We start from the raw sequence: 13,498 nt of genomic DNA on the forward strand, positions 1-13,498 counted from the left end.
CTTTCCATCAAACTTACTTGTCTTCCTGCATTTTCTACTTTAGTGAAGGATACAACCAACCACCAGACACTTAAGCTGGGAAAAAATTGTAGTTTCACCATCCAGGTAAAATCAGACTCAAGGTGTTGTATTTCATTCTAGGCTTTTCCTTAAACATGGCATTTGTTTTCAATAGTGCTAATACTATTTTTAAATTTCTTTAATGAACTTTGGTAATTTGGGATTTTTTTTTCTTCCTATGTCAATATTGGTAATTTTTACTTTTATTAAAAGTATCGGAGGCAGAGTCAAGATGGCGGCATAGGCAGACTCGGAACTCACCTCCTCTCGCGGACACAGACAATTTACAACTACTCGTGGAAAAATTACCCCTGAGACAGAACTGAAAACTGGATAAGAGGGACTCCTGCAACAACGGACAATCCTAACTGAGGTGGAAGAGGCAGAGACTCACTTCTGGAGAGGAAAAATACCGCCTTCACAAGCCGCCAGCTTCACGGCCGTCGGGAGCAGCTCACAGGTACACAGCCTCCCTGGAGGTGTGGGGCCCTGAGCCGGGAGCGGCCCCGCTGTGGGCATTTTGTGGACCCAGCACAATCGAGACCAGCAGCATAACATCTGACTGTGCCTGTTACTAAAACGTTGGAGAGTACCCCCAGAAAACCTGGTTCACGAAGAAACTAAAACTGGCTCTTAGAGGGCCTGCGCACAAACTCACCCGTTTCAGAAAGCATCCTAAAATCACCAGAAAGAAAGGTGCACAGTGCTTTGGTGACAAGAGACTCACCTAAAAGGCCCTGAGTGCATCTCGGTGAGGGGTGAGACCTCTCCAGGGACTGGGACATTGGCGGCGGCCATTGTTGTGGCCTGGTGTGGGCGTGCTGACACAGGCGCCATTGGAGTTCTTCCTGGGGCCTGCTGGCCCAGGGTCTGCCCCACCCACTAGAGCACCGATTTAATCCAGCTCAGCCAGGGCAGGCAGCCCACCCTAGAGACTGGCCCCACCCAACAACAAGCCCTCAGGCAACTTGTGTGCCTGCATAGATTGGTGACTGGATTCTCTGCAGCCTGGCAACTGAGCCGACTTGAGCGGGGCAGGGTGTGCACAAGGAGCGGGTGGAGAGTGTGGGGCACTGGCGGAGAATGTGGGGCTCCCTCCGTGGAGAGACTGGGTCCGCTTGGGGAGTTTGGGATGCGCACACAGGGCAGGAGTGTGTTGACTGTGTGTGTGGACCTGTGGGCGGCAGGGCTTGTCAGTTGCAGAAGACTTGTGCTTCTCAAAGACCCACGTAGGGGGTTTGCCCCACCTTCCAAAGCCTGAAACAATTGGGTGTTCCTGTGCCTGAGGCCAGCCCCACCCAGCTGCAATCCTCAGAGAGCTGACAAGAGACCTAATAGGCTAGAGGCTTACAGCAATTGTAAGGCCCTGAGCCTAACAACCTGCCACGCTGGGGGCCTACTCACTTAAAAGAAATACTGCAACACAAATGTGGTATTAGAACTTGCAGCCATCTGTGCTGGGGCTCGCCACACCTGATAAAGAGACTGAAGGGCCCACAACAACTACAAGCAGCTGAGCATTACAACAGCTGGCCAGGAGCATAACTCAGCCTCCCTGGGTGCCTACAGGGAGAGCAAACAGGCCACAACAGAAGGACACACGTAGCCCACATAGGGGTCACCCCTGGAACATTGAGATCTGAGGGAAGCATGCTGGAAGCCTCCTAAGGCATCACTTACATAAGGTCACCTATCCAAGAGCAGGAGATGTAGCTGACCTACCTAATACATAGACACAAGCACAGGGAAAGAGGCAAAATGAGGAGGCAAAGGAATACATTCCAAGTAAGGGAACAGGACAAAACCCCAGAAAAGGAACTAAGTGAAACAGAAATGAGCAACCTACCCGACAGAGAGTTCAAACTAAGAGTGTTAAGGATGCTCACTGATCTGAGGAGAAGAATAGATGAACTCAGTGAGAATGTCAACAAAGAAATGGAAGATATAAAAAAGAACCAATCAGAAATGAAGAATACAATACTGGAAATGAAAAATTCATTAGAGGGACACAAAAGCAGAGTAGAGGATACAGAAGAATGGATCTGTGAGCTGGACGAAAGACTAGAAGAAATCAACCAAGGTGAACAGGTAAAAGAGAAAAGAATTAAAAAGAGTGAGGACAGTCTAAGGGACCTCTGGGACAACATCAAGCGCACTAACATCCGTGTCATAGGTGTCCCGGAAGGAGAAGAGTGATACAAGGGGGCAGAGAATCTATTTCAAGAAATAATAGATGAAAACTTCCCTAACCTAAGGAAGGAAACAGACATCCAGGTACAGGAAGCACAGAGAGCCCCAACCAAGATAAACCCAAAGAAGCCCACACCAAGACACATCATAATCAAAATGTCCAGAATTAAAGATAAAGAGAGAATCCTAAAAGCCGCAAGAGAATGTCAAGTTACATACAAAGGCAACCCCATAAGGCTATCAGCTGACTTCTCAGCAGAAACCTTACAGGCTAGAAGAGAATGGCACAATATATTTAAAGTGCTAAAAGGAAAAAACTTACAGCCAAGAATACTCTACCCAGCAAGGTTATCATTCAAAATGGAAGGAGAGATCAAAATTTTCCCAGACAAGCAAAAATTAAAGGAGTTTGTCACCAAGAAACCAGTGCTACAAGAAATGTTAAAGGGACTGACTTAAGGGGAAAAGAGAAGACCACAAATAGGAAAAATGATCTATTTCCATGATAAGAATGTAATGGATACAAATGCAGAAAAAAGAGTTTAGATATGATATCAAAAACATAAAAGGAGGGAGGAGGTGAGTTAAAGAGTGCAGCTTTCAGACAGAGGTCAAACTAAAGTGATCATCAATTCTGTATAGAAGAAGAAAGGAACAGAGAAGGACTACTAAAACACTGAGAAAAAAAAAGTTAAAAAATGGCAGTAAGTAAAGTACATACTTATCAATAGCTACTTTAAATGTCAATGGACTAAATGCTCCAATTAAAAGGCATAGGGTAGCTGACTGGATAAAAAAACAAGACCCATATATATGCTGCATACAAGAGACACACTTCAGACCTAAAGACACTCACAAACTGAAAGTGAAGGGATGGAAAAAGATACTCCACTCAAATGGAAATGAAAAGAAAGCTGGGGTAGCAGTACTCATATCAGACAAAATAGACTTTAAAACAAAAACTGTAAAAAGAGACAAAGAAGGGCATTACATAATGATCAAGGGAACAATCCAACAAGAGGATATAACACTTGTAAATATCTACGCACCCAATGTAGGTGCACCTAAATATATAAAGCAATTATTAACAGACATAAAAACAGAAATAGACACTAACACAATAATAGTAGGGGACTTTAACACTCCACTTACACCAACGGATAGATCATCCAAACAGAAGATCAATATGGAAACATTGGCCTTAAACGACACGCTAGAACAGAAGGACCTAGTAGATATATACAGAGCATTCCATCCAAAAACCGAAGAATACATGTTCTTTTCAAATGCACATGGAACATTCTCCAGGGTTGATCACATATTAGGCCACAAAACAAGTCTCCATAAATTTAAGAAGATTGAAATAATATCAAGCATCTTTTCTGACCACAACGGTATGAAACTAGAAATCAACTATAGGGAGAAAATCAGAAAAGCCACAAATACGTGGAGCTTAAACAAAATGCTACTGAACAACGGCTGGGTTAACGAAGAAATCAAAGAAGAAATCAAAAAATACCTGGAGACAAATGAAAATGAAAATACGACATGCCAGAATTTATGGGATACAGCAAAAGCGGTTCTAAGAGGGAAGTTTATAGCAATACAGGCCTATCTCAACAAACAAGAAAAATCTCAAATAAACAATCTAACAATGCACCTAAAGGAACTGGAAAAAGAAGAACAAACAAAGCCCAAAATCAGTAGAAGAAGGGAAATCATAAAAATCAGAGCAGAAATAAATGAAATAGAGACCAAAAAAAAAAATAGAAAAAATTAATAAAACCAAGAGCTGGGGCTTTGAAAAGATCAACAAAAATGAAAAACCTCGACCTAGGCTCACCAAGTAAAAAAGAGAGAAGGCACAAATAAGTAAAATCAGAAGTGAAAGAGGAGAGGTTACAACAGACACCTCAGAAATACAAAAGATTATAAGAGAATACTATGAAAAGCTATATGCCAACCAATTCGACAATCTGGAAGAAATGGATAAATTCTTAGAATCATACAACCTTCCAAAACTGGATCAAGAAGAAGTAGAGAATTTGAATAGACCAATCACCAGTAAGGAGATCGAAACAGTAATCACAAACCTCCCCAAAAATAAAAGTCCAGGACCAGACAGCTTCCCTGGTGAATTCTACCAAACATTCAAAGAAGACTTAATACCTATCCTTCTCAAACTCTTCCAAAAATTTGAGGAGGGGGGGAAGCTCCCTAACTCATTCTACGAAGCTGACATTACCCTGATACCAAAACCAGACAAGGACAACACAAAAAAAGAAAATTACAGGCCAATATCACTGATGAACATCGATGCAAAAATCCTCAGCAAAATACTAGCAAATCACATACAACAATACGTTAAAAAGATTATACACCATGATCAAGTGGGATTTATTCCAGGGATGCAGGGATGGTTTAACATTCGCAAATCAATCAACGTAATACATCACATTAATAAAATGAAGAATAAAAATCACATGATCATCTCAATAGATGCAGAGAAAGCATTTGACAAGATCCAGCATCCATTTATGATAAAAACTCTGAATAAAATGGGTATAGAAGGAAAGTACCTCAACATAATAAAGACCATATATGACAAACCCACAGCTAATATCATCCTCAATGGTGAAAAACTGAAAGCTATCCCTCTAAGAACAGGAACCAGACAAGGATGCCCACTGTCACCACTCCTATTTAACATAGTACTGGAAGTCCTAACCAGAGCAATCAGGCAAGAGAAAGAAATAAAAGGAATCCAAATTGGAAAGGAAGAAGTGAAACTGTCACTATTTGCAGATGACATGATTTTATATACAGAAAACCCTAAAGAATCCACCAGAAAACTTTTAGAAGTAATAAACGAATATGGTAAAGTTGCAGGATACAAAATCAACATACAAAAATCAGTTGCATTTCTGTACACTAACAACGAAGTAGCAGAAAGAGAAATTAAGAATACCATCCCATTTACAATTGCAACAAAAAGAATAAAATACCTAGGAATAAACTTAAGAGGCGAAAGATCTGTACACCGAAAACTATAAAACATTGCTGAAAGAAAGTGAAGAAGACACAAAGAAATGGAAAGATATTCGGTGCTCTTGGATTGAAAGAATTAACATAGTTAAGATGTCCATACTTCCTAAAGCCATCTATAGATTCAATGCAATCCCTATCAAAGTTCCAACAACATTTTTCACAGAAATAGAAGAAAGAATCCTAAAATTTATATGGAACAACAAAAGACCCGAATAGCTAAAGGAATCCTCAGAAAAAAGAACAAAGCTGGAGGTATCACACTCCTTGATTTCAAAATATGCTACAAAGCTATAGTAACCAAAACAGCATGGTACTGACACAAAAAGAGACACACAGATCAATGGAATAGAATCGAAAGCCCAGACATCTATGGACAGCTAATCTTTGACAAAGGAGCCAAGAACATACAATGGGGAAAAGAAAGTCTCTTCAACAAATGGTGTTGGGAAAACTGGATAGCCACATGCAAAAAAATATAAGTGGACCCTTACCTTACACCATACACAAAAATTAACTCCAAATGGATTAAAGACTTGAATGTAAGACCTGAAACTGTGAAACTTCTAGAAGAAAACAAAGGCAGTACGCTCTTCGACATCGATCTTAGCAACATCTTTTCAAACACCACGTCTGACCAGGCAAGAGAAACAATAGAAAAAACAAACAAATGGGACTACATCAAACTAAAAAGCTTCTGCACAGCAAAGGAAACCATCAACAAAACGAAAAGACAACCTAACAATTGGGAGAAGATATTTGCAAACCATACTTCTGATAAGGGCTTAATCTCCAAAATATATAAAGAACACATGCATCTCAACAACAAAAAAACTACCAACCCAATTAAAAAATGGGCAAAAGACCTGAACAGACATTTCTCCAAAGAAGATATACAGATGGCCAACAGACACATGAAAAGATGTTCAAAATCACTAACTATCAGGGAAATGCAAATCAAAACTACAATGAGATATCACCTCACACCCATCAGAATGGCTATAATTAACAAGACAGGAAACAACATGTGTTGGAGAGGATGTGGAGAGAAGGGAACTCTCATACACTGCTGGTGGGAGTGCAAACTGGTGCAGCCACTATGGAAAACACTATGGAGATTCCTCAAAAAATCAAGGATAGAACTACCATATGATCCAGCTATTCCACTGTTGGGTATTTATCCAAAGAACTTGAAAACACCAATTTGTAAAGGTACATGCACCCCTGTGTTCATTGCAGCATTATTCACAATAGCCAAGACTTGGAAGCAACATAAGTGCCCATCAAGGGACGAATGGATAAAGAAGCTGTGGTATATATACACAATGGAATACTACTCAGCCATAAGAAACGATGAAATCCAGCCATTTGTGACAACATGGATGGACATTGAGGGTATAATGCAAAGTGAAATAAGTCAGAGGGAGAAGGTCAAATACTGTATGATTTCCTTCATTAAGTAGTAGATAATAACAACAATACACAAACACATAGGGACAGAGATTGGATTGGTGGTTACCAGAGGGGAAGGGGGGAGGGAGGAGGGTGAAAGGGATAATTCGGCATATGTGTGTGGTGATTGGTTGTAATTAGTATTTTGGTTGTGAACATGATGAAGTCTATGCAGAAATAGAAGTATAATGATGTACACCTGAAATTTTTACAATGTTATAAACCAATGTTACTGCACTAAACAAAAAATTTAAAAAAAAAAGTATCAATTTTATCCAAGTCTTAAATATTATTGCCATATAGTTTTTAAGAGTCTCTTAAGATAAAAAAAGTTCTATCTATAGTTTTACTCCTTTTATTCCTACCTTTTTAGTATATCTTTTTAAAAAAATTTCGTTCAATGTGAAGACTTTTTTTATTAGCATCTGATGTTATCTCTATATTTTCTGCTTTCCATTTCATTAATTTATGATGCAATCTAATTTCCCCTCTTTGTATATTCTTTGAGTTTACTTTGTTTCTTCCTAGATACTTAGTTTGAATGCCCTATTAAATATTTTTCTATATTTTTAATTCTTTATGATATATCATGAATAAAAGGTCATAGCCTCAAATGCATATATTAGCCACTCTTCACAAGATTTGATAGGTAATGTTTTTGTGATGGTTATTTTTGTATATCAACTTGACTGGGCTACAGGATGCCCAGATATTTGGGGCACATTATTTCTGGGTGTGTGTGTGACAGTGTTTTGGAAGAGATTAACATTTGAATCAATAGACTGAGTAAAGAAGAACTGCCCTCATCAATGTGGGTAGGCGTCATGCAATCCATTGAGGGCCCCAATAGAACAAAAAGGCAGAGAAAAGGCACATTATCTCTCTCTCTGTGACCTGTGACATCCATTTTCTCCTGCCCTCAGACAGTCTTTGTATTTTCTGGGACTAAGAGGACAAATAAGTCATATTACTGATGAGGATTCATCTAACTTATTTTCAAATATTATAACCAATTAATGAAGGAATTTGAGATTTGGCCTTTTCAGGACAGTGATATTATCTAAAAACCCTTGCATATCAGAGTTCTGTAGAGGACTGGATTTTTTTAACTCCAAAGAAGCCATTATAACCAGTAATCAAATACAGTGTCAGGTTGTTATGGAATAATTCCAGTATAATAATTTATACTTACAACTATACAACCTTAAGAGTTAATGTGTTCTATCAGCAACTTCCCTGATAGTTGCTGTTTTAAGACTTGTACTTATGCTGTGATCAAGTTCTGATTCTTACTAAAATAATAACTGTCGATTATTTTTCAGCACTGTTTTAGAAGTTGTTGCAAATGCACTAGGATAAGAAAGCAAAATAATTGGTATAAATAATAGAAGAATATATATAAAACACTTGTTTTGGATAGTAATAGAATTGAATACCTAGAAAATATAAGATATTTTTAAAAAATAAAATTAAGAAACAGATTTGTTAAGTGACTGGATATAGGATGATTATCCAAAAATCAATGAGTTTTTATTTTATGTTATATAGGTATTAAAGACTTAGAAGTGGAAATAAGTGGGTAGATAAATAGCTAAAACAACACCTTAAGTATTCAACAGATAAAGGATAGATTTGGGAAAAATAGTACTTTATATCTGCAAGGGAGATGATAGAGTTAATGTCTATATTATGGAAGGCTTCTTTTAAATTGACAAGACGAAGAGAACTCAAACCGAAATTAGCAGAGTATATGAATAGGCAATTCAATGTAGGGTCCATTTAAATGGCACTGAATCATTCTAAAAGATGGCAACACGCTAACAGATAAAAGTAGATTAATTATCATATTTATCAGACTGGCAAAACTTAAAAGATATGTACAACCTATTGCCTTTGGGTATGTGGCAAACATGGTCTCTTGGTTATTACTGATATATTTGAAAATTATTACAACCTTTCAACATATTTATTATATTTCAAAGTACATATAACTTTCACTTCAGATATCCCAATTCTGTAACACTATCTCTTACAAATGAAAGTATCAGTAAGTAGGGCTGTGTCTAGACAGATGTTTATTGCAGCATTTTTCATAGTGACAAAAAAAAGGAAAAGAGGAGACTACCCCAAATAGAGGAATGTTGAAATAATTATGGTACCACCACACCATAGTTTTGTGTACAACCACAAAAAAGAGTGAATAGACTTATACCAGTTATCTTAAAATAACTTCCACGAAGTATTTAAGTGTAAATATCAGCATGCATAAAACTGTGCATAATTTTTAATTGCATGTGTAAATGTATTTGTATGTAAGCATTTATATCTGTTTACTTATAACTATTTAGGTTTGGATAAAATAATGAGAGACATCTCCTGACTTGTTAACCTAGGTTTTCTAGAATGGAGTGATGAGAATGAAGTAGGAGAGGAGTCAGGGGAAGACAATAAGCTGATAGGACAAGAAATTTAAAAGCCTGCATTAGAGCAAACAAAAACTAACAAAACCTATTTATATAATTATCTATAATGAAAAATAAAACAACATAAAGACAATAATTGGATTAAGACCATAAATGAAGTTAATATGTCTCAAGATTTTTTGGTGAAATGAGCCTAAAGTCATTGAGAAATGGTAGATGCCAACAGCACTCTTATCTGGGAATTTTTAACATGAAGTTCAAATTTAGCAACTGAGAGAAATCAGTGTTCAGGTCCTCTCCGAATACGTTCCCATTCAATCAATATTTCATTAATATAGCAGCAACAACATGCAAGCCCTCAAAGACCTACAGCAGGTGAAAGATTTGCAAATACCCCGTCCCCCCAGTGAAGCAGAACTCCCGAAGCTATTCCCCTGCTGCCAAACTGTCGTGGCTTTTTTTTTGAAATAAGCTTCCAGAGTGAAAGGAAACCAAATAGAATGGAAAGTTCATGTATTTTAGAGTTAGCTAGGCCTCAGTTTTACTCCAGGCTTTGTCACTACTGTCTGTAATCAAGAATATGTTAAGACAATAAAACCACATTTATCTCTCCACTAATCTATCTATCATAGCTATACTTCTATAGAGGTCACTTCCAATCAAATGGTTTGGATAAGCACAGGTCAGTCCCCAGAGGAGTTTGTCATAGCCTAGATTTGTAGCTGTGTGACCTTGAGTTAGATATTTTCGTGTTTTCTCATCGCTAACATGGAAATAACAACAATATTACTCACAATATTATTGTGAGAATTCAATTAGTAGATGTAAAGCACTAACATAAAAAGTATTCAATAGAAACAATAGAAGAATCAGAAATCAATATCCAATTCAGCCACGGAGCATAGATTTAGGGAAAAATGGGACAAACCTCAACTACTGAGGACTAATATTCTGCAATTTGTGTGTGTGTGAGTGTGCTATATCATGATGAAGATTAAATATTATATAATATCAAAGAAAAATTGTCCACACTGAACCTAATGATAAATATGGAAACAGTAACTAAATGAAAAGATAGAACTAAAAATCAGCCTTGGAAATATAAAAGTTATCCTTATTACATCCGTCAATGAGAATTACCAACCATGCATTCTTTATTATCATGCAGCGTATCATCTTTTATGTGCATTGCAACACACCAGCATTACTTTCCGTACAACTTGTGGTGAATCATATGCCCTCTCATTGCTTCCATTGCTTCAGGATATCAATAAGGATTTTTACTACAGAAAGTTCTGTTTCAGTTTTAAAATACTATGACTTTATGACCACAAAAGAGTTTAATTTCCGGTTTTCTACTCTGAGTCAACACTTTAGAGAATTATGAAAGACCTCCTGTCTGTGTCTATGTATTTATTTTCTGATTCCAAAATCTTCCTTCTCCTCCTTCTCATCTATCATCCCCATTAATTCTTCAAGTTTCTTCTCCAAATATTTCTTTAATGACCTTCGTATTGCCTTCATTTTCCTCTGATGAGAGACACAAATATAGAATCTAGAGTAGAGAAACAAGATAATTCCAACTTCAATATTAGTAGCCCAACACTTGAAAATAATTATACACTTGTTTTTCTTTCTTCCTTTTCTGGATATGGCTCTAAAATTTTCCTCATACTTCATTGTACCTCCTCTATTTCCTATGTTCCAGCTTATATTCCATCAAACTTCCATCCATTTCATTCCTGTCAGTATTAGATCCCCAATTTTGAAATGACTTCTTCCACCTTATTTCCATTGGAAGGAGGGGGAAGCTTGGGCAATCTCTTTGCCAAAGGAACGCTTGACCCAGTGTTTGTTTGGAGGGAGGAAAACTCACAGTAACAAAGCACTTCCCAATATTACAGCTTCTGCTAGCAATATCAGAAATAGTGCAATTTCTCGATTCTCGGCTTTCGTTGAATCCTCTTCTGGAAGGAGAAAGGGGGACAAAGAAAGTGAATTTTGAAGAATAAAAATAGTAATTTGAGAATTTTATCCACAATAGAAGACTCTCTTTCACCTCAGTTTGCTCTGTTCACCACTCCACCACTGTTCTCTATTTATTCTGATCTTTATCACTCTTAGATCCCAAGGCTCTACAAAACTTTCACTCTTACTGCCCCTAGCCTATTTCTCCACCTTTAGTCCAGGCTTTTCATTTCTCAGCCCTTCAATTGGTCCAGTGTCCAGTAATTCATACTGGTACAAATTTTGCCCAGCTCTTTTAGCTCTTATTTGTAACATTAGCATGACGTGCATAGAAGGTGCTCAACAAATATTTGTTGAATAAATCAATGAATGACTCAGTACCTTGATCCCTGGCCCCTCAAAATGCCACACCACAGTCTTTGTTACCTCCACAATACTCTCCTCTGAAGCACCGGGTGGTGAGGCGAAGACAGGTCCAACAATCCAGAATAGGACCTTCAGTTACGACTGATAAAGAGAAGAAAGGCAATTTCAAGAGAGCCATGGCATGGAGTTTCCTTAGCTCAGACATCAAGTATGGATTAGATCTAAGGGATTTCCAGGACTCTTAAGGTTACATTGCCATGAATTCCTTCTTTCCCTAGCAATCAAGTTTCTTGATGGGTCAAAACCTTCTACAATATAAGTCAGATCTCAGGGAAAAAGTGGAAAAAATGATGCCTCAGCTTATGTTGGTGTTATGGGTTGTAAACTATACTTTAGAAGGCTTCTGAGAACCTCCAAAATCTATGGAGTGTCTGAGATTTCATAAACTAGATTTCGTTATCGGATATCATTGATGTTCTCTCTTGTAACCACAACTGTAGGAGTTGCGTTCTCAGTGTAACAGGTGGGAGAGATAGGGCCATGTAGAGCAAAGGAGATGGGAAAATATGGGCTTAAACCTCAAGGCGTCACATGTACTGTACTTACCACAATCTTCAGAACAAGCTAAAAGAGAGTCAGAAAGTTCTAATGAGTTTAGAATCAACTTAGAGTTTACCATATTTATACCCAAGTAGTCTTTATCTGGTTACCCATTAAGTTCCAGCATCTCTCCACCCATTCTAAATCACTCTAATATGAAACCACATTCCTCCTCTCACTCCTCATTTCCTATCCCTTTCACATAATTTCAGTGTTGTTAGATAGACATCTTTTATTACCAACTTCAGAGAAGTTCTTTAATATTTCTTTCAGTGTGGATTCCAGGTTTTGGCGGACATCGAGAAGCTTCCCTTGAAGGATAAAGGCACCTAGGAGGGAGGGAGTGGAAGGGACATCAGAAAATAGGGGTGGCCCTTCTCTTCAGAATTTAATCCTAAATGTTTCGCCTTGTTTTCCCCAGCGAACTTTCCTCATACTGGCTTGCACAATACAATCTTTTAACAGTGAAGTAGTACCTCACCTTTCCATGTTTCATTGCCCAGTTTATAAAGTTCATCCTTCAGCCATGTTCTCAACTTGACAACCTTTTGAACAGCTAGAGAGAAGAGATAAAGGTCCATGTGGGAGAATAATTACATCTGTGGAGGAAATTATGTGGACCCACGTCCTCTCTTCCCCGCCTCCCTTGTCCCTTTAGCCCCCCAAACGCTCAGGGACTCGAGCTTCCCTCACCCAACACCCGAAGCATCTTGTCCCTGTGGGAGACCTTGAAACTTAAACGGGTCATCTCCTTAATCTGCCGTTCAAGCAGATGAGTTCGGCCAGGGACTTCTGAGGGTAGCAGATTTGCCAGCAAGGAGCTAATATCCTCTATGAATTTGGGGTCACATTCTAAACAGCCTTTGACCCCGTGGAAGGCGGTCAGGGGCAGGAGCAGGAGCAACCACAGTTCTCCCATTTCCTTGCCCCAACCGCCCCCCACCAACAGCAGGTTGTCCTGGCAACTAGTTCACCTAGTTCCCTTTCCTTCAAAAATCCAGGAATAAGAGCCTTTTCCTGGAAAGTCTGACTCCAGCTTTCCCTCCGTTTCCATCCCGCTTCCAGGCATTCTCATTTCCCTAAGGATCTTCAGTTGTTCCTTGACTTTTATCCTTCATTCCAGAGAGAGAGAACTGCCAGCTGGGGAGCAGATACCTGAGTTCTGAATGTAGAACACTGAGAGAGAGAGAGAAGTCTTGAGCTCACACAGAGTTCCATACAGGGAGATATCTCAGGAAAAGTGTTTGTTTAGCGCTCTCCCTTTCTTGTGTCCTTAGTAAATTCTCACACCTCTCCTGACCCTTGCAACAGTATCTCAAGGAAGGGCTCTCATAGGACCTTAAAAACTGGTTAACCAAAACTCTGCTTCTCTGGAGGAGGTAAGATAAGCCTGG

The 13,498-nt window shown here is 38.6% G+C and overlaps 2 protein-coding genes across 3 annotated transcripts in view; one reads left to right on the forward strand and one right to left on the reverse strand.

Annotated features, from left to right (window-relative positions):
• LOC147914443 (uncharacterized) overlaps positions 1–13,498 on the forward strand; it is a 300,164-nt gene that overhangs the window by 150,537 nt on the left and 136,129 nt on the right. The window lies entirely within an intron of this gene.
• Positions 10,584–13,208, reverse strand: IZUMO3 (IZUMO family member 3). Its single transcript, XM_087444687.1, has 6 exons — positions 12,798–13,208; positions 12,586–12,660; positions 12,332–12,433; positions 11,565–11,645; positions 11,047–11,137; positions 10,584–10,725 (listed from the first exon to the last, which is right to left on the reverse strand). The coding sequence occupies exons 1-6, from the start codon at positions 13,021–13,023 to the stop codon at positions 10,584–10,586; spliced, it is 717 nt and encodes a 238-aa protein (XP_087300813.1). The 5' UTR covers positions 13,024–13,208.

Source organism: Ceratotherium simum, chromosome 20 (genome assembly GCF_057802395.1).
Source record: "Ceratotherium simum simum isolate JZ-2026a chromosome 20, ASM5780239v1, whole genome shotgun sequence".
In the NCBI taxonomy this organism is placed as follows: Eukaryota; Metazoa; Chordata; class Mammalia; order Perissodactyla; family Rhinocerotidae; genus Ceratotherium; species Ceratotherium simum.